Source organism: Oncorhynchus mykiss, chromosome 4 (assembly GCF_057628025.1).
Source record: "Oncorhynchus mykiss isolate SJ-2025 chromosome 4, ASM5762802v1, whole genome shotgun sequence".
NCBI lineage: Eukaryota > Metazoa > Chordata > Actinopteri > Salmoniformes > Salmonidae > Oncorhynchus > Oncorhynchus mykiss.
Window position 1 is genome coordinate 23,059,664 of NC_143025.1, and position 19,760 is coordinate 23,079,423.

General features: G+C 42.9%; 1 protein-coding gene and 1 pseudogene across 2 annotated transcripts; both read left to right on the top strand.

Moving 5' to 3' along the window:
• The first annotated feature begins 527 nt into the window (after positions 1-527).
• LOC110521540 (leucine-rich repeat-containing protein 24) lies at positions 528-13,319 on the top strand. The gene is made up of 5 exons (XM_021599144.3): positions 528-1,178; positions 7,442-7,634; positions 7,987-8,265; positions 8,541-8,709; positions 8,909-13,319. The coding sequence occupies exons 2-5, from the start codon at positions 7,482-7,484 to the stop codon at positions 10,039-10,041; spliced, it is 1,734 nt and encodes a 577-aa protein (XP_021454819.2). The 5' UTR covers positions 528-1,178; positions 7,442-7,481; the 3' UTR covers positions 10,042-13,319.
• A 934-nt stretch (positions 13,320-14,253) lies between these two features.
• LOC110521541 (uncharacterized) lies at positions 14,254-19,445 on the top strand (annotated as a pseudogene). Its single transcript, XR_016495589.1, has 11 exons — positions 14,254-14,591; positions 14,721-14,957; positions 15,142-15,486; positions 15,648-15,782; positions 15,890-15,933; positions 16,097-16,190; positions 16,262-16,476; positions 16,603-16,867; positions 17,319-17,464; positions 18,194-18,437; positions 18,644-19,445. The product of XR_016495589.1 is annotated as an uncharacterized LOC110521541 (transcript).
• The last annotated feature ends 315 nt before the right edge of the window (positions 19,446-19,760 follow it).

A 19,760-nucleotide genomic window follows, 5' to 3' on the forward strand; every position in this document is an offset into this window, starting at 1 on the left:
ATAGAGTAAACCACCTTTCTTGATCTGGGTAGCTTCTTCGGTTTTACCAGCAGGGGTCCCCAGTCCCCACTATACAGTAGTGGACATTTTTAATATGCCTAGAAATGGCTTCTCATCTCAATATCCTGAAACTCTAGGACACCACCAATGTCTGAATGTTAATGTTACAATTCGATAACTCAGACAGTTCAATTATTAATTTGCCTTTGTATCCAGGGATATTTATGTTGTGTTTGTCTCCACTGACAGTGTCTGTCACATTTGCCCAGTCGGCCTATATTGATGCAAACCTAATGCAATTCAACTGGTTAATTTCATTGATCACATTACACACTCATTGTATTTGTCTCTCATGAAGGAATGTAATGATCTAGTCATGTATCATCACCTACTATCCTAAACCATAATGGTTACAATCTTCCTGCTCCTTAAAACAGATGAGATAATACTATTGTTATTATAGTGCAATAATGTGGATAATGCTTTTAGTGACGAAGACATAGACCGTTAATGTTGCCATAATGAAAGAAAGACAGGACTAACGGAAAATATGTGTTACGGAGACTCTTGCGCTCTGTCGCGCGTGTGAAGGAGAGCAAATTAGATAGAAAGTGGTATCTAAGATATTTAGTTGGTAGGAACATCGAGGAATAGATCAGATATAACAAAAGTCAAGAAGTCAACAAAGCAAGTGTTTAACAATTCAACTGTAGAGCTATTATGTGATCGTGCATTTGAGAGAGGATGAAGGGAGGGGCTAGAGACCAGGAACGTACTGAATTGGATGACACCGTGCGGGCGCAAGAATAACACATAATGGAATTAAAGGAAAAGGAGATATTCTGATGAATCAAAATTGTTTTTTCTTTTTTGGAATACAAATCTGTCGGCTTGAAGCTTTTAATTTCGAGATTGGACATATACTTTAGCCTGCACGTATCGGACATTTTACTATGATGCGGGGCCCTCGCTGTGCAATGATAAAGGCTCGACAGTCGCCTTTGACAATCTGTTCAAAACGTCTGATGAGTCTTTTGCCGAGGGGATCCTGTTAGAATATGGCCGAATCTATAGGAAGGTGTCGGTGTGCTTCTAATCGAAATAACGCACTTTTCGAGGCTGATCCATTCGAAATTGGGCGACTGTAATTGTATAGGTCATCTCTCCATCCTTGTCTGGTATGTGGCCGCCGATGATGCCTCTTTTTCTTTAAGAACTACTGATATAATGTGGACTGTGCAGTGTGTAGCCAAATGTTTATGCATTATTATCCCAGTGTAGGCTGTATGAGATATCGATTTATTATGGTAGTGTGGTGTAGGCTAACTGATCAGCTTGCACAATATAAATAAGAGCAACCATGACAGTAATGAATTATGATAAAACAGTGCATTATTATTTATTAGCAGTAGCCGTAATGGTATTACTAATATTATTATTACTGTCGATATTAGTTGTAGAATCCAAGTAATGGTGGCTGTCTAGGCCTAGATCATCTCATAAATATGTCTGCTATGATACCGTTTTGGCATATTCTCATTCTCTGACTTATTTTTTCGAGTTACAATAGGCTACAAACCAAAACTGTCAGGAGAATCAGAGCTTAGAGGCCTGGTCATGAATAAGCTACTGTTATAAAACATATAAATGTTATGAGTCATGCTGTATGCCACTTACCGATTCCCCTGGAGCTGCATCACAGCTCTTCAGGAAAACCTCCAGGCCCTTGCTCGGTGTCAGGCTTATTAGAGGAAGATGTATGCTCACTGCCAGGTCACTTCCTGGAATTGATCTCACCTTCTCCAAGGAAATGGTCTGCTCATCTCTTAACAAATCAAATCAAATGTATTTATATAGCCCTTCGTACGTCAGCTGATATCTCAAAGTGCTGTACAGAAACCCAGCCTAAAACCCCAAACAGCAAGCAATGCAGGTGTAGAAGCACAGTGGCTAGGAAAAACTTCCTAGAAAGGCCAAAACCTAGAGAGGAACCAGGCTATGAGGGGTGGCCAGTCCTCTTCTGGCTGTGCCGGGTAGAGATTATAACAGAACATGGCCAAGATGTTCAAATGTTCATAAATTACCTGCATGGTCAAATAATAATAATCACAGTAGTTGCCTAGGGTGCAGCAAGTCAGCACCTCAGGAGTAAATGTCAGTTGGCTTTTCATAGCCGATCATTAAGAGTATCTTTACCACTCCTGCTGTCTCTAGAGAGCTGAAAACAGCAGGTCTGGGACAGGTAGCACGTCCGGTGAACAGGTCAGGATTCCATAGCCGCAGGCAGAACAGTTGAAACTGGAGCAACAGCACGCTTGTACTTCCAAAGCTGCCTGCAGCAGCCTATGTTTGGAGAAAGACAGTGGAATCTGCCTAATAAAGGCTCCTCAGTATTTCAGTATCTTCCTCGGGAGTGTCATGCACCAAATATTTTATAGGGGGCACAAAGTAGAGTAGGCCTACGTGCAGTTGGAGGGGAGGGGGTGTTTTCGAAGAATTTAGCATTTATCAAACACCTGAAACAGCTTTTTATCGGCAATCTAGAGCCATAATCATCATGCCTAATTCTATTCTGCAGCGGGTGTCATTATGACTGTAGTAAATCACACATTTCAATATACTGCACTAACATGCCTCGGATATTACATCCAAATTACAACACAGTACACAGGGATCATAACATACATCATCAATACAGGCACATATCATGGCATCATAATTAATGCACAAATATCATGATATTATTATAAGGTGACATATTACATTTAAAACAAGTATTTTTCTACTTGTCTAAGCATACCTCTTGAGCTGTCTGTATCCTCCTGACAGGTGGTTCTTTTTTTTTAAAGAAACTACACTGAACACAAATATGAATGCAACATGCAACAATTTCAAAGCGTTACAGTTCATATTAGGAAATAAATGAGGCCCTAATCAATGGATTTCTAATGACTGCGCAGGGGAGGCCCTCCACCCACTGAGGAGCAAGGCTTTATTACACACGAAAATACTCCTCAGCACCACCACCCCCCTCAGACAATCCTGCACGTGAAGAAGCTGGATGTGGAGGTCCTGTGCTGGTGTGGTTACACGTGGTCTGTGGTAGTGTGGCTCGTTGGCGGTACTGCCAAAATCTATAAAGCAACGTTGTAGGCAGATTATGGTAGAGAAATTAAAATTAAATTCTCTGGCAACAGCTCTGGTTGACATTCCTGCAGTCAGCATGCCAATTGCATGCTTCCTCAAAACTTGAGACATCTGTGGCATTGTGTTGTGTGACAAAACTGCACGTTTTAAAGTGGCCTTTTATTGTCCCCATCACAAGGTGCAGCTGTGTAATAATCATACTGTTTAATCATCTTCTTGATATGCCACATCTGTCTGGTCGATGGATTATCTTGGCAAAGGAGAAATGCTCACTAACAGGGATGTAAACAAATTAGTGCACAACATTTAGGATTGAAAAGCTTTTTGTTCGTATTGAATATTTCTGTGATTTTTTATTTCCCACTCATGAAACATGGGACCATCACTTTACATGTTGCATTCAGATTTTTTGTTCAGTGTAAATATGCATCTCTTCAAAAATCTTGGTAAAAGATTGAAAGGAATGTGAGTCTTAATCAGCAGGGGTGGAACTTTCACTGGGGAAATTCTGAAATCGCATTTTTGTCCCCTCCAGTTTTATTATTGGAATGTGATACAAAACTAGGCAACTGTGTGCTTTAGGACCATGCGGACGCCTCCGAGCGGTTGGGTAGGCTGTTTGGAGTGTTTATCTGACTGGATAAAAAATAATAATGATAATAATTAAGGTTGCGCCCCTGTTATTCAGTACATTTAGTAATTACTTGCTTTTCTGAAGTTTAGCAACCTTGACAGCAGGTATGCCAGCTAAGATAGACAAGTTACTCTAACGATTGATGGCCTGAAATGACTTGGTTGCTAGTTATGAGGTTGAAAGATTGGGAACCAATCTGGCTAGCTATAGCCAACTTCATAAAATTGCTGGAAGGTGGCTAGTATTACAGAAAACGAACAAAACATTTTTGTTTTATTTATTTATCAAGAAGGAATCAATAGGCTGAAGAACTTGCTAAAATTCATTTACAAACATACACTACATGACCAAAAGTATGTGGACAGACACCTGCTCGTCAAACATCTCATTCCAAAATCATTGGCATTAATATGGAGTTGGTCCCCCCTTTGCTGCTGTAACAGCCTCCAATCTTCTGGGAAGGCTTTCCACTAGACGTTGGAACATTTCTGCTGGGACTTGATTCCATTCAGCCACAGGAGTATTAGGGAGGTTGGACACTGATGTTGGGAAATTAGGCCTGGCTCGAAGTCTGCGTTCCAATTCATCTTAAAGGTGTTCGATGGGGTTGAGGTCAGGGCTCTGTGCAGGCCAGTCAAGTTCCACACCGATCTCAACAAACCATTTCTGTATGGACCTCGCATTGTGCACAGGGGCATTGTCATGCTGAAACAGGAAACGGCCTTCCCCAAACTGTTTCCACAAAGTTGGAAGCACAGAATCGTCTATAATGTCATTGTGTGCTGTAGCATTAAGATTTCCCTTCACTGGAACTAAAGTCTTTGAAAGCCAAGTTAACAAACAGATCACTGACCATTTTTCGAATCCCACCGTACCTTCTCCGCTGTGCAATCCGGTTTCCGAGCTGGTCATGGGTGCACCTCAGCCACGCTCAAAGTACTAAACGATATCATCGCCATCGATAAAAGACAGTACTGTGCAGCCGTTTTCATCAACCTGGCCAAGGCGTTCTACTCAGTCAATCACCGTATTCTTATCGGCAGACTCAATAGCCTTGGTTTCTCAAATGACTGCCACGTCTGGTTTACCAACTATTTCGCAGACAGAGTTCAGTGTGTAAAATCGGAGGGCCTGTTGTCCGGACCTCTGGCAGTCTTTATGAGGGTACCACGAGTCTTTTCTCTTCATATATCAGCGATGTCGCTCTTGCTACTGGTGATTCCCTGATCCACCTCTACGCAGACGACACCATTCTGTACACATCTGGGCCTTCTTTGGACACTGTGTTAATTAACCTCCAAACGAGCTTCAATGCCACACAACACTCCTTCTATAGCCTCCAACTGCTCTTAAACCAAATGCATGCTTTTCAACCGTTCGCTGCCCGCACCCACGCGCCCGACTAGCATCACTACTCTGGACGGTTCTGACCTAGAATACGTGGACAACTACAAATACCTAGGTGTCTGGCTAGACTGTAAACTCTCCTTCCAGACTCATATCAAACATCTCCAATCCAAAATCAAATTTAGAATCGGCTTCCTATTTCGTAACAAAGTCTCCTTCACTCACGCCGCCAAACTTACCCTAGTAAAACTGACTATCCTACCGATCTTTGACTTCGGCGATGTCATCTACAAAATAGCTTCCAATACTTTACACAGAAAATTGGATGCAGTCTAGCACAGTGCCATCCGTTTTCTTACCAAAGCGCATGGCTCTAGCAGGGCACCCACCACTGCGACCTGTATGCTCTAGTCGGCTGGCCCTCGCTACATATTAGTCGCCAGACCCACTGGCTCCAGGTCATCTATAAGTGTATGCTAGGTAAAGCTCTGCCTTATCTCAGCTCACTGGTCACGATAACAACACCCACCCATAGCACGTGCTCCAGTAGGTATATCTCACTGGTCATCCCCATAGCCAACACCTCCTTTGGCCGCCTTTCCTTCCAATTCTCTGCTGCCAGTGACTGGAACGAATTGCAAATATCGCTGAAGCTGGAAACGTACATTTCCCTCACCAACTTTAAACATCAGCTATCTGAGCAGCTAACCGATCGCTGCAGCTGTACATAGTCCATATGTAAATAGCCCACCCAATCTACCTACCTCATCCCCATAATGTTTTTATTTACTTTTGCACACCAGTATCACTACTTACACACCATCATCTGCTCATCTATCACTCCAGTGTTAATCTGCTAAATTGTAATTACTTTGCTACTATGGCCTATTTATTGCCATACCACTTCATGCCATTTTCACACACTGGATATAGACTTTCTTTTTTTATATTGTGCTATTGACTGTACGCTTGTTTATTCTATGTGTAACTCTGTGTTGTTGTTTCTGTCACACTGCTTTGCTTTATCTTGGCCAGGTCGCAGTTGTAAATGAGAACTTGTTCTCAACTAGCTTACCTGGTTAAATAAAGGTGAAATAAAAAAATTAAAAGGGGCCTAGCCCCATCCCTGAAAAGCAGCCCCAGACCATTATTCCTCCTCCACCCAACTTTACTGTTGGCACTATGCATTCGGGCAGGGAGCGTTCTCCTGGCATCCGCCAAACCCAGATTCGTCCGTTGGACTGCCAGATGATGAAGCGTGATTCCTCACGCCAGAAAAGACGTTTCCAATGCTCCAGTGTCCAAAGGCGGCGAGCTTTACACCACTCCAGATGACGCTTGGCATTGCGCAAGGTGACCTTAAGCTTGTGTGTGGCTGCTCGGTCATGGAAACCCATTTCATGAAGCTCCCGACAAACGGTTCTTGTGCTGACATTGCTTCCAGAGGCAGTTTGGAACTCAGTAGTGGGTGTTGCAACCGAAGACAGACGATTATTACGTGCTTCAGCACTCGGTGGTCGTGTTCTGTGAGCCTGTGTGGCCTACCACTTCGCTGTGGAGCCGTTGTTGCTCCTAGATGTTCCAACTTCACAATAACAGCACTTACAGTTGACTGAGGCAGCTCTAGCAGGGCAGAAGTTTGATGAACTGACCTGTTGGAAAGGTGGCATCCTATGACAGTGCAACGTTGAAAGTCAGCTCTTCAGTAAGGCCATTCTACTGCCAATGTTTGTCTATGGAGATTGCGTGGCTGTGTGCTCGATTTTATATATCTGTCAGCAACGGGTGTGGCTGAAATAGCCAAATATAATTTGAAGGGGTGTCCACATACTTTTGTATATATAGTGTACCTCATGCAAGTCCTGCACATCATGGGTAGCTAAAATCAAATCAAACGCTGTGTGTTTGTAACTCTACACTCTCCTCATCCACATAGGCTAATGCACGTGCATCTTGGGAGAAACCACTTAGGGTATTTTGCCCCCTATGCAAAATACCACTGACAGATCTTTTTATAAACAGTAATGATAAAATGTGGGTTTAAAAATGAAGTGTTAGTCGTTAATTTAACATCAGAACATTTTTATAACAGGACAACAGGACCCAATATGGGAAGGATGCCTCTGCTCTTGTGATACTGTATTGTAACCTCACAGCCAGGCTGGCAACATGCAACATTAGTACTGATACTTGCATTTTATGTATGGGCTCAGTCAGATCATTTTGAGTTCAATACAGCATATATTGTAAACAAAATTACATATTTAACCAGTTTCCTCTTCCCTCTATAACCCTCCATCTCTCTCTTCTCAGTCTGCTGGTCTCTCTCTAGGATCTCTGTCCTATTGGTGCGATGGCCTTCTCCTTTCTGGCTTTCCTGATCATATCTGTCCGCACCCTCCTATCCCTTGGCTGCCCAGTGGGATGTCGCTGCTACAGCTTGACTGTAGAGTGTGGCTCTATGGGCCTCCGGGACATCCCCTCACATGTCCCACCCTCCACACAGGTTAGCCATGATGACAATATGTTTACCACATACATCTGTTTCCTAGACCCACACACACATAGGCAGTCTTGAATTATCCATACACTTATCTTCTTAGAGAGTATACAGGGTGGCAGGTAGCCTAGTGGTTTGAGCTTTGGGCCAGTAACTGAAAGGTTGCTAGATCAAATCCCCGAGCTGACAAGGTAAAAATCTGCCATTCTGTCCCTGAACAAGGCAGTTAACCCACTGTTCCTAGGCTGTCATTGTAAATAAGAATGTGTTCTTAACTGACTTGCCTGGTTAAATAAAGATGGTGTTGTGCTTTCCCTGATCATTGTATTCTGTACTTCTGCTCATCTATTTCATTTAGACCATCTTCCTCCAGGACAATGTTATCGGGCAGATCAATCTATCTGACCTCTCCCAGCTGGGCCTTCTGCACTGCCTGTATCTGCAGAACAACAGTATCACAGCACTGGAGCCTGGGGCCTTCCAGAGCCAGGGTAATCTTCTGGAGCTGGCCCTCAACGGGAACCGCATCCACCTGATAACAGGAGACATGTTCAGGGGCTTGGAGCACCTCCGTATCCTCTACCTGGCAGGAAATGACATCACTCGCGTACAGGACTATACCTTCAGAGGCCTACTGGTCAGTCCACATATTATCAGTCACTCAAGTCTGACCTCTCCCAGCTGGGCCTTCTGCACTGCCTGTATCTGCAGAACAACAGTATCGCACTGGAGCCTTGCTAAATCAATGCTTTTCTTTAATGTTCCCTTCCTCCCTTGTAAACAGACCATATTTGTCCAGATAGTTGTCTAGAGTTCCACCTCAACACAACAACAATGCACTAACGTCAATGACTTACTCTACATTATATCACTATTCATTACTAATAATGATTACAATCTCTGCTTTCATAGCGTCTTCAAGAGCTTCACCTGCAGCAAAATAACATTGAGATGCTGGGAGACCAGGCTCTAGTTGGTCTGTCCTCTCTTGCCCTCCTTGACCTCAGCCGGAATAACCTGCACACCATCGGCCCTGCCACCCTGCGGCCCCTTGTCAGCCTGCAGGTGCTGCGTGTCACAGGTAAGGGGAGCGCCAAGAGAGAGGACATGGGTTGGGCTGTGGAACCATAAAAGAGCATACAGTAAATATACTGCCATTGTTACGCTAGAATTACCTCCTAACTTTGTGTTAATTGTGTCATTGTCCTGTCACATCCTTTTTTATCCTCTTTTGTTGACTTGGCCACACCCACCCATCACATGATCATTTCCTACTGTAGACAATCCATGGCGTTGTGACTGTGCCCTGCACTGGCTGCGCAGCTGGATTGATGAGGAGGGCCAGCGCCTGCTGAGCTCTGCCGAGAGACGCTTGGTGTGTTCCGAGCCGCCCCGCCTTTCCCACCTCAGCTTGGTAGAGGTGCCTCTCAACAGCCTGGTGTGTATCCCCCCTCTGGTGCAGCTGGAGCCACGCCGTCTGGCCGTGCGCCTGGGTGAGAGCCTACGTGTCTCCTGCCATGCCTCTGGTTACCCTAGGCCACAGGTCACCTGGAGGAAGGCGTCCCAGGGCAAGGTGCAACTATCCCCGCGGGGGCTGGTGCAGGACCTGGGCAGTGTAGGGAGCGTGGGGGCTGAGGATGCAGCACACTCAGGGCGGGTGAGACTCCAGAAGGAGGATGGGGAGCGCTTCGATCCAGACACGGGCAGTGGAATGCTTTTCCTCAGCAACGTGACGGTGTCTCACGCCGGGGTGTATGAGTGCGAGGCCTGGAACGCTGGAGGGGTGGCCCGTGTGACCTTTCAGCTAGCAATCAACTCCTCGTCCTCTTCCGGTTGGTCCCCCGCCTCCTACGCCCCATCCTGGCCTCGTCTGCGCGCCAATCGGCCAACATCGTCAGACGTGAGGAGAGAGCCCCTGTACGCCCATGGCAGCATGGCCTTCAACACGCTGGGAGCTGCTACACAGACTGCCATCGCCATAGGGATCTCCCTACTGGCCCTCACTGCCCTTCTCCTGGTGGCCATGATCTACAGCCGGCACCGCCAGCGGCAGAAAGACACAGATGACAAGGAGGAAAGCATACTGTATGTCAATGATTACTCAGACGGACCAACAACCTTTGCCCAGCTGGAGGAGTACCGCGATGAGCGCGGGCATGAGATGTATGTTCTTAACCGCGCTAAACCCATCATCCCACCTTCCACCACAGCTGATACCACCACCCTGGGGTACCAACAGCAGGAAGCACTGTCTCCCACAAAGCCCCAGATGGAGCCCGATATACGGACAATGAGAAGGATGGCAGGTGAGGGCGTGGAGGCAGAGACGGTGACAGCCGAGTCAGAGGGCTTGTTTCTGAATCACACAGGGTTGTTCCTCGACTCACAATTTGCATATGAGATCCACTGCTGAAGGCCCCCAGGAGGACATTCACTGTGAGCTAGCCCAGAGTGCTTAATGTCACTTTTCAGATGGATGTCCCTCTGGTGGCCAAACCTCTAGACTGCAGATCAGATGTAACAACGAGAGTTCAGATTAATCATAAATCCTGATTGCTCTGTTTCCAGAGTGACAAGCTTGAGTAGCAGTGAGATATAAAGACATGGCGGCACCTCTCCTGGCGTCAACCAAAACCCCCACTGTACTGTACCTTACTGTGAGCTGAAAAAATGTGTCTTATGTCATGTTGATTAACTCCAACTTGAAACTATAGTTACCATATTATGGAGAAACCATTAGTGGAGTGAGTCACGTGTAGTGGAAATAACCTTATTATGATTCTACTGTTTTACATCAACTAAACTGTGTTAGGGGCCTAAACAGGCCCCCTTGGCTGAACGCTGAGAGGTTGAGAATTTAATGAGTACTGTGTATCGTAAGTCTATCATAAAATACTTCTTTGTGACGGAATACTGAGCTACCCAGATCCTCCATTTTCTAGTCTACAGCCATTGTCTTCGGTCAGATGGCGTCATTCTAACGCAACACACGTCAGTGCAGACGGCCGTCGTGCTGATGCAAGACAATGGTCTACAGCATAATATTCCTTCCAAAGATTTCATCAGTCAAACAACGGTATACAGTCAAACAAGCTCCCTCTCCTTCAGGTCCTGTTCATTTCATTATAGTGCCTTACAAAAGTATTCATCCCCCTTGGCGTTTTTTCCTATTTTGTTGCATTACAACCTATAATTTAAATGGATTTTTTATTTGGATTTCATGTAATGGACATACACAAAATAGTCCAAATTGGTGAAGTGAAATTAAAAAAAGGACTTGTTTTAAAAAATTACAAAAATGTAAAAGTGGTACGTGCACCAGTTGTGGAGAAGTAATCATCAGGGTTGGGTTATAAAAAAGTATCTGTATCTTTGAACATCCCACGGAGCACCATTAAATCCATTATTTTAAAAAATTAGAAAGAATATGGCACGACAACAAACCTACCAAGAGAGGGCCGCCCACCAAAACTCATGGACCAGGCAAGGAGGGCATTATTCAGAGAGGCAACAAAGAGACCAAAGATAACCCTGAAGGAGCTGCAAAGCTCCAGAGCAGAGATCGGATTATCTGTCCATAGGACCACTTTAAGCCGTACACTCCACAGAGCTGGGCTTTACAGAAAAGTGTCCAGAAAAAAGCCATTGCTTAAAGAAAAAAATTAGCAAACACGTTTGGTGTTTGCCAAAAGGCATGTGGGAGACTCCCCAAACGTATGGAAGAAGGTAGTCTGGTCAAATGTAGCTTTTTGGCCATCAAGGAAAATGCTATGTCTGGCGCAAACCCAACACCTCTCATCACCCTGAGAACACCATCCCTCATCCATCATGCTGTGGGGATGTCTTTCATCGGCAGGGACTTTGAAACTGGTCAGAATTTAATGATGTTTGGCGCTAAATACCAGCTGGACAATGACCCTAAGCATACTGCTAAAGCAACACTTGAGTGGTTTAAGGGAAAACATTTAAATGTCTTGGAATGGCCTAGTCAAAGCCCGGACCTCAATCCAATTGAGAATCTGTGATATGACTTAAATATTGCTGTACACCAGCGGAACCAATCCAACATGAAGCAGCTGGAGCAGTTTTGCCTTGAAGAATGGACAAAAATTGTAGCTCCCTCCAGTAACCACGAGCACAACTGTTCCTTGATTTTAACTGGCGGTTTTATTCTGTAGTTTTAGTCAAAATTATCACCTTCCGTGAGAACAATAAAGTAAATGAAAATACAGTTAATCATTCTTACAACTTTCTTGTCTTATGAGTAACTTATTAGCTTGATAAGACTCTGAAGTGCTTACATACATAAAACAGTTTAGCCGGAGATATAACAGTATCAGGTTAAAGACATGAATAAAGGAAAAATACCTAATTGGCTGCTTATTACAGAAGGGAGGAAATCCAAAACTTTACACTTCTTATTCCTGACATGAATTCACGCTTCATCCTTAATTATTATAATGTTGCCATCCTAACCTAACATAAACATTTCAACTGTTACAAACTACACCCGAAGACATTAATAACCTATCTAACACAGCGTGGGATTGCCTTCACTCCAAAAGTGCCTTGCTACGATAATAATCCCCGTTATAACAGTTCTTAGCCACGTAGTTCCGCTTGTCTTACCATTTCCCCCGCATAGCGAACACGTAAACAATTCAAACAAAAACAACGACATAGACTCATAGGTTAATTGTCAGTTACAAAAATCCCAGTGGCTAGATGTGCCAAGCTTATAGAGACACCCCAAGAGACTTGCAGCTGTAATTGCTGCAAAAGGTGTCTCTAAAAAGTATTGACTTTGTGGGGGTGAATAGTTATGCACGCTCAAGTAATTTTTTTTGTCTTTTTTTGTCTTATGTCTTGTTTGTTTCACAATAAATAATATTTTGCATCTTCAAAGTGGTAGGCATGTTGTGTAAATCAAATGATACAACCCCCCAAAAAATCTATTTTAATTACAGGTTGTAAGGCAACAAAATAGGAAAAATGCCAAGGGGGGTGAATACTTTCGCAAGCCACTGTATATTGGTGACAAAATATATATACAACAAAATGTCAACATGCATGAACTGAAGATGAGGAGACGTATTGCATTTGAGGGCATTATCAGAAATCATTGACCTCCTATAACTTTAAATGAATACTTTTTTAAATCCATGAAATTCCTGTAGGGCTCAGCTTAATGATGAAAGTATTTTTGTCGCTTGTACTTCAACATGTTTTTTAGTTGACAAAACAAGGCCTAATGTGATTCAATGTTGATTTTTTTTAAGATAAAGAGTGTTCAATAGCTTTCCAGAATGAGGTTAAGTTTGGGAAAAGGGTTAGGGTTAGGCTTAGCTACAATCCTACAGTTGTCAACAACTGTTGTCCAAGACGTGACCAGTAGATAGAGCTGGAGCAAACGTCCTATTTCAACAACGATAGAGACGTTTACAAACCATCTGTGGCGACAAATCATCAGTATATCATAACACTGGACATTGTTGTGTTTGAGGAGGGAAGAGTGAGAAAAGCCGTGCAATCTGGTATTAAAACACTGGATTGTCCTCCCCTTGTAAAACTGAATTTCAAGCTCTTAATTTCAGATGTTTTTAATGCATTTATTTAAAAATGTATATATATTTGTGGTTTATATTTATTGTGTTTTATTCCTTTTCCAAATAAATACAATTAGGAAAATGGTCTCTGCTGATGTTTCAGATGGAACTATATTGTACTCCTTTTGTCTTCTTGCCCATTTGTCCAAACATGTCTAAAATACAATGCTCCATGAAGCCTGCCATGAAATTAGACCAGTTATGAATTTATTGTATGTAAACTGATTTTGATTTCAACGCAATAGTAGGCCTAAGTGAAGTGTTTATTTTGCAGTGCGTGTTTGATTGATCTGCTCCATATTGAATGGGCACATAGCAGCCAGTTTCAGACCACAATTCATGACAACATAATTGGAAGTCAGCATGGTCCGGTAACCGCACCGGTGTGCCAGAAGTGCGTGGAACAAAAGACGAATAGGCTACGGAGATATTTGGATTTCATGAAGGGGCATGTGTTTGATTCGGTTCTATTTATAGAGCCAACGCAAAGCGCACAAGCAGCGAGAAGAGAGGAGAAGACGTGCACTCGGATAAACTATACCTATCGACTTCTGTTGATCAGGATTTTGTCAATATTACGATATGCCTAGCGTCTTTCGCAAGGCATACACAGGAATCTATTGGAACACTAACCTTGTGGTCTCCATATTGTTGTATATCTGAATTGTGCACAATAATGGGGCCTTTTGGCTGTCTTGGGGGTGTGGACTGCCTTGAGTGATCATCATAAATCCTTACTCAATTTGAGTAATTATTGTCTGATTAATAGTCATGCTGATTATTCAGGAGAGTCCTCTCACAGAATTTAATAGAATATATACACATAATTCTAGATAGGTAGGCATTTATAGGCCTACGGGTGCTCTAAATTAGATTTTTGTAGATTGAATATTATATATATATATATGTTAATAGATTTAGGCAAATTTTGAACTGGACATGTTGAGTCAAAATTAACCCATTTCCTTGCTTTCAGACATGTCTGAAGCTGAACAAGCTATATAATAGGATGAAATGTAAACATTGATCAATCAGGCCAGAGCACAAAGGTCATTTGAAAGGTTTAAGAAATTCCACTCACAAGATCAATGAGAATGGATTCAATTTAGAAGGTGATGGGTTGTGCAATGCTTGTCTTTTGTCACTTTTCGTGCAAACATCCACCCTTCCCAGGAACAACCACAAAGAGCTGGAGAGGCATAAAGTAGGTGAACGTTTTGGACAAGCAACTCAGAAGGAGAGAGGATCTGCTACAGTCATGATTTTGACAGAGGACATAGAGATGGACCTGTTTTCTGTTATAGGCACGTTTGCTGTGCCAATAGCAGTAATTCCGCAATACCAACAGGAGACAACGGTAGGTAGCCATTGAGGCAGTTGAACAGGTCAAATCAACCTATGATCCTCTATGATTTAGAGTCTGACCATGTTTAGGTTCAGTTACATTTCAGATTATACTTACTCTGCATCTTTCTCTCTCCTATAGAGACAACAACCTGAACACCCCCTAGTACCACTCCCGTTGGAGGAAGATGATATAGGACCACCTAAACAGCAGAGGGATACTGTTACACCTGTAAAGATTGAGAAAGAATCTATACCAAGGATTACAAATAATACCTTTGAGAGTATTGAGATCGAAATGGAGATGTTTCCGCCCTCAGGCTTGACTGAAAGTGATGTGGTGGAGATCACTCCAGATGACCCCTCTGTCATGACCAGGGTAAGGACCCCAATCATTGTTTCGTTTATGACCTTTAATTTAGATGCCTGCAAATAAATCCAAGGAATGTTAAATTTTATATACAATTATTTTCAATGTTTATATCTTGGATGATTTGTGAATAACACACTCAATTTAAAAATTATAAATCTAGAATATGATACATTTCATTCCTTTTATTCAGACACCAGAACCAGTTATCCCAGTCTCACCAGAACCAGTTGTTCCAGTCTCACCAGAACCGATCCGACCAAGCAAACTGAAATGGAGGAGAATCACACCAGGGAAGAGTTGTTTGGTGGTTAAAGATGTGATCTGCCTGCCACAAGGCCACTACCTGGCTCAGGAGGACAGGCACAGTGTCCCCAGAGGCCAGGAGAGGGACGAGCTCGCTGCCATGGGCCTCATCGCTAGGATAACCATAGACAACTCCTGGCTCCATCATGAAATGGAGAGCCGCCTTGCCTCACTGTTCAGGAGCCGCTTCTTCAGTGGACGCGAACAAAGATTCACCTTCACATACCTTCAGGTGATTACAGTGGAGGATGAAACACTTGGCATACTAACTCTGATGCATCCCACGATCAGTAGTGGTGCTGTAACTACGCAGTGGTGCATCTGTACATTAAGTACTTTTGTCTCTGTGTCCCTACCTGCATTCTGATTTAATATGTAAACCATATTTTTCAGTGTCTGCAGGGCTCTCGTGTGCTGTTTGTTCCAGACACCCCACCACAGTTCTCCTGGAGTGGGGAACAGGTGTTGCGGATAGCAGGACATGGCCCCCTTTATATTCTCAGTCACTATGATTTCATGAGCTTTGAGGTAAATGGATAATAGTTAAAATAATGAATGTGATTTATATTTTATTAAATGTATTTGCTATGCAATCATTGAACATTTATGAAGTCTTTGTTGTTGTTATTCCATAGATAGAATGTGAGTGGCCAACAAACAACGCACCAGTAATTAACAGGTATGTAAATTACATTCGAACTAGATCTTTATCAATGTCAGTTCAATTTATTTTCATGACTCAACATGGCATTGTGTATATATGATCTCAAGCGGACTCATAACAAAACACTTTACTGTTCACTTAACCAAAGCTCTAATGCCCTCAAATGTTTTTAATTTAGTCATGATTTCTTGGTGGATGACAATGAGGATGAGGAGGAGGAGGAGGAGGAGAGAAGTGTAGAGTCTCCCCTGCCTGTCACCACTGATGAGGAGGTAAGCTTGGTATAACATTTGGTAAAACATGTAGAATTCTGTATCTTTACGAGATAGTTTTTATGTTTTAGGTCATTTCGGACCTGGTCTCCATCCTCCAAACATACAGAGAACAAAACTCAATGCCTGAAATCCAAACACACATGTATGTGAGGCGGAGAGACATCTTCAGAAGTGCACTCAAGGTGATGAGGAAGAAGTCATTCTCCATCAAGACAACTCCTCTCTTCCACTTCCTAGGAGAGGATGTTGATGACTATGACGGCCCTTTGAGAGAGTTTTTCAGGTGAGTTCTAACTGCTCTCCCTTTTCATTTACACTATACAATATATTTGCTTGCCCCCTTCAGAACAGGAAATTATTTTGTTTTTCACTTTGACATGCCCTAATGCAATCGATTCCTTTTTTCTAGACTCATCATGTTAGAGTTGCAGGAGAGCGGTATCCTGGAGGGTCGCCCGGGGCATCTGTTGTTTTCCTACGACCAGGCTGCCCTGGAGGAGAGGAGGTACTACGCTGCAGGAGTCATGGTGGCCTGGTCTCTGCTGCATGATGGTCCTGGACCATGCTGCCTACACCAGTCCCTCTACCAGCTCATGTGTGGCCAAAGCCCTCCCCTGGAAGACTTTAACTGGATGGACATCTCTGATGTGGATGTACAGATGAAACTGCAACAGGTACAACACAAGACATAATCAAATCACTACCAACCTTTTCTTTCTTTTGGTGCACTCAATCCCTGTTCCTAGCGGTACTGGAGCGCCAAGTCTAGGTCCAAGAGGCTTCTAAACATATTCTACCCCCAAGACTCCTGAACAGCTAATCAAATGGCTACCCAGACTATTTGCACTCTTCCTACATGTACATATTACCTCAATTACCTCGACACCCCACAACGACTCTGTATCGGTACCCCCTGTATTTAGTCCCGCTATTGTTATTTACTGCTGCTCTTTAATTATTTGTTATTCTTGTCTCGCACTTTTTGGGGGGTATAAAACTGCATTGTTGGTTAAGGGCTTGTAAGTAAGCATTTCACTATAAGGTCTACTACACCTGTTGTATTCGGCGCATGTGACAAATAACATTTGATTTGATTCTGGGTTTGTGATTGATTCTTTTGTATAGGTCAAGAATTGCACTAGCATCCAGAATTTGACTCCAAACCTGTGTGAATGGATTGCAGGTTGTGGAATTCCTGATATCTACAGTGCCGAAATCAAAGACATGCCCTACATCTATACCTGGGTTTTAAGGCACTGCATTTATCACAGGTAGGATATTATTTTTTATTGGTCATACAGATGAAGGATCTTAATTTGATCACTATTTTTTTGCTTAGAATTATCCTGCACTGCCCTCTCCAGGGCTTTAGGTCACCATGCTCTCGCGTCTCAGCCGGACTGACAGGTTTTCCGTGCCTCAGCAGAGGTGACCGGTCCGCTCCTGATCCCCGGGATCATCATTTTGGTCGGCGTCCTCTGGCTGGAGCCCCGCGTTGGGGAGGGGGTACAGTCACGTGTGCGGCCTCTAGGTCACCAGGCTGCTTGTTATGGCGCACACCTGTCACCATCATTACGCGTACCTGCGCGTCATCACTCACCTGGACTCCATCACTTCCCTGACTACCTTCCCTATATACTGTATGTCACTCCCTTTGGTTCCTTCACCAGGCGTTATTGTTTCAGTTTCCTGTCTGCGTTTTTCGTGTTTTCTTGTTTTTTTATTAAATGATGCACTCCCTGAACTTGCTTCCCAACTCGCAGCGCACTCGTTACAGATGGCCCAACCACCCATCAAGCAACATTATGGACTAAACGTTAAAATCCTGTTGATGCAGGATCATTCTGCTGTACCAGTATAGGTCAAATTAAGATCCTACATCTGTATATTTTTTGAACACCTATTCAACATTTGGTCATCTTGCTTTTCCTCTGCTCTTACGATCATATGGAATGCAACTATACGTTTGGTTAATATCACTGTTTGCTTTTTTTTTGCAGGGTGGCAAGCATGATCTCCCAGTTCACAGAGGGTCTGAACAGCTGTGGTGGCCTGTGGGATATCATCAAGGCCCACTCTGCAGCCTTCATGCCTGTCATGACCAGGACAGAACACCCTCTCACCCTGCAACAGTTCAGAAGTCTGTTTGAGGTGTCGTGGAGTCCTCTGGAATCAACCATAGGCCTGAGACAAGCTGAGGAGACCACAGTCACTCCTGGGAGAGACTTCTGATCATGATCAACGGTAGGCTGGGTATTTTCTGTTGCTTTGTATTGAATATTTCTAGAATTAATTCATTTTCGGTCAAGGTTCATACATAGATCTAGATCACCATAAACGTTTTCCACTCATTCCTGACCATAGCAATACAAGTATGTACATTAAAGTTTAAGTTGAATATATTCTCATCTTTTCGATAAAATGTTATCTGTTCTTGCTTCGCTTCTCAGAACACCAGACTGCCTTGTCCTTTGGGAATCTACTGGCCTTCATCACAGGGGCGGATCAGATCCCTCCTTTGGGATTCCTAAGAAATCTCTGCATCAGATTCAAGACCAGGGACCAAGACCAGGGAATATTCAGTGTCCGTTTACCACATGCCTCTACTTGTACTTTGGAGCTCTACCTTCCCCGAGGTATGGCCAGTCCTGGTGCGTTGAAGGACATGCTGACAAGAGCACTGCAAGAATCTTTAGGATTTGGAAACATTTATGCTGACAGTTCAGCTTTGAGCCAATGATCAATCCAACAAAAAACAATGTGGGAGGAATCAAAGCTTGGTAATGTTTGATAGATGAGGTAATCAATAATGCATGGTTTACCAGTCTAGGTGTTTTATTTGTTCTGCAAATTGTAATTTTCTCCATTACTAATGAGATTCTCTGCAATGGGTACAGTACGTACCGAATGAGATTGCAAGATAAGGGCGGAATATTATTTCGGATATGCAGTTAATATGAAGGACATTCAACTGAATGTGTCAATGTAAAAGGGTCTAGCACATTTCCTTTTAATCTGGAAGTTGTTTTACTTAATATTCTATATTCTATGTAGAAATATTTTGTCAAAATGAATTAAGACCAAGATAGTGCCTATTAAGTCATCGACAAACAGTATTTGGTAATCATTTGAAAATAGAATAACAATACATTGCTAATTTTGATTATGACAAAATGTAGATGTAATTATGCATTGTAGACATCATGTTAATTTACAAAATGTGACTTAATAAAATATTTTTGATAACATGAATGAAACTCAAATTAGCAATATTTAATTGATTCAAGGGCAGCTACTCACCAATTATAGGATTAAATCATAATTATACCTTAAATGCCATCTACACTGTTGGTAGTAAGCCTAGATATGTTACTGTCCAAAAGATATCTTCATGGTGTTACTACCTTTATGTACAGTTCCTTCAGAAAGTATTCAGACCTTGATTTTTCCCCATTTTGTTACAGCCTTATTCTAAAATTGATTAAATTGAGGAAAAAACTATCTACACACAATACCCAAAGATGACAAAGCAAAAACTGGTTAAGAAATGTTTGCTAATAAAATGTT